The 2,146-nt window shown below is 41.6% G+C and overlaps 1 protein-coding gene across 1 annotated transcript; it reads right to left on the bottom strand.

The window, feature by feature from the left end:
* Positions 1–980: 980 nt before the first annotated feature.
* Positions 981–1,700, bottom strand: LOC125873776 (uncharacterized). The gene is made up of 2 exons (XM_049554635.1): positions 1,608–1,700; positions 981–1,469 (listed from the first exon to the last, which is right to left on the bottom strand). Exons 1-2 carry the CDS (start codon positions 1,698–1,700, stop codon positions 981–983), a joined length of 582 nt encoding a protein of 193 aa, XP_049410592.1.
* Positions 1,701–2,146: the final 446 nt, after the last annotated feature.

Raw genomic sequence — 2,146 nt, 5'->3', positions numbered from 1 at the left:
GTCGCTGGAGCATTACACAACCCAAATAGCATCCGTTTGAAGGCAAAAGTCCCATAAGGGCAATGAATGTGGTTTTCTCTTGGTCTTACAGAGCTATGGAGATCTGATTGTAACCCGAATACCTATCAAGAAAGCAATACCAACCCTTACCAGCAAGGCGATCTAGCATCTCATCCATGAACGACATAGGGAAGTGATTATTTTCTATCAAAGTATTCAATTTCTAGTAGTCCATGCATACTCTCCATCCAGTCACTGGCCGCATCGAAACAAGCTCATTTTTCGCATTAGGAACCACAATAGTCCCCCCTTTCTTTGGAACACACTGAACTGGACAAACTCAACTGCTATCTGCAATGGGATATATGACTCCAGCATCCAACCGTTTGATGATTTCCCTTCTCACTACCTCTTGCATAGGAGGATTTAGTCTTCTTTGGTGCTCGATACTAGGCTTTTGGTCCGACATGAGTTGGGATTTATGAGAACAAACGCCAGGAGGAATCTCAATAATGTCCGCAATAGTCCATCCAATTGCCCTCTTGAATCTTCAACACCGAAACCAATGCCTCAACTTGTACCTTACTCAAATCGGACAAAATGATGACTGGTAAAGTACCATCTCTCGCCAAGAATACATACCTCAAATGCAATAGTAGAGCCTTGAGCTCCAATTTTAGAGCCTCTTCAACACACGATTTTGCGGGTGGAAAGTCACGATTCTTCATATCTAGCTCCATTTTTTTTGGTTTGGAACGAAATTCGAACCTATAAAGTACGACAACTAATTCATCATAGTCTTCAATACAATCACTCTCAAAATGCATCAATATCGCCGCCAGTGCATCAACACCCATCCTCTCTTCAATAGACACATCAGAACCTTGCTCCACAACATGATTTACCACAGATACTTACTTGAGATCGCTTTCCTGCTTCATAGACTTACATATGTTGAAAGTTACTTCTTCATTATTCAATCAGAACTTCAACTGCCCTCTCTGCATATCAACCAATGCATGCCCAGTAGCATGGAATGGTCTCTCTAGGATGATTGGAACCTCAAAATCAATCTTACAATAAAGTATCACAAAATCCACTAGAAAAATAAACGACTCCACCTTCACAAGTACATCTTGGAGAACACCAATGGGCTTCTTCACAGTTCTATCGACCATGAGTAATTGCATCGTAGTTGGTTTTGGAGCCTCTAAACCCAACTGCTTGTAGATAAACAATGGCATCAAATTGATGCTAGCACCCAAATAACACAACGCCTTCGCAAAATGCAACAACACAATGGTACAAGGAATAGTGAAAGTACCAGGATCCTCTTTCTTCTGCACAAGTGACCTAGTAGCAATAGCACTGCAATGTTTCAACCTCTCATCATTCTCATAACTGACGACCCTTTTTTTGGTCACCAAATCCTTCATAAACTTTGCATACCCAGGCATTTGCTCCAAAGCCTCTATCAAGGAAATATTGATGGAAAGTTGTTTCAACATAGTAATGAACCTGCGATACTTTCCTTCTTCAATCTTCTTCATCAATCTCTATGGGAATGGTGGTGGAGGTCTAGGCATGGGAACAACTTTTTAGGTCACCTCCGCTTCCTTCTCTGTAGCATTGTTAGACTCTCCAATAACCTCGATCTCATCATCATCTTTTTCGACCACAATTTCAACCTCAGACGGCATAGGGGGCTCAATGGTCTGTTACCTCCTCGAGTAGTGACTGCCATACAATGCCCATCATTTTTCAGATTATGGATGGTGTTGCTAGGAAGTGTGCCAGGCTGACGTGGGTTTACTGTAGTGGACAACTGATTCATCTGCTGCTCAAGTTACTTGATCGACACTGCATGGGCATCAACTTTTTGATCGATTCTAGACAAGTCATTTTGCATCTCTTTCACATTCTCATTAGTCACATCAAACCTTTTCATCATCTTCTGCTTCATATCCTCAATGCGTGCTATACTACCCTCCAACTTCCTTATTGCCAAATTACCGATTTGAAAGTGGAACATAATGCACAACTCTCTTGTTTTTGTTGCCATGGTTGTTTCGGTTGTAGTTGTTGTTGCGATTGTAGTTCCCATCCCAGACATAGTTACCCTCTCGATTGTAGTTACCATAGTTTC

The sequence above is a fragment of the Solanum stenotomum genome, chromosome 8, assembly GCF_019186545.1.
Source record: "Solanum stenotomum isolate F172 chromosome 8, ASM1918654v1, whole genome shotgun sequence".
Taxonomy (NCBI): domain Eukaryota; kingdom Viridiplantae; phylum Streptophyta; class Magnoliopsida; order Solanales; family Solanaceae; genus Solanum; species Solanum stenotomum.
Note: the sequence above shows the minus strand (reverse complement) of the source record. Positions and strands in the feature narration are given on the sequence as shown.

Bases quoted from the DNA above. Each gene is read 5' to 3' on its own strand.
- LOC125873776 (XM_049554635.1), bottom strand. From the start codon at position 1,700: ATGCCGTCTGAGGTTGAAATTGTGGTCGAAAAAGATGATGATGAGATC. The intron at 1,470-1,607 runs GTGACCTAAAAA...TCCTTGATAGAG, and splicing joins CTACAGAGAAGGAAGCGGAG to GCTTTGGAGCAAATGCCTGG.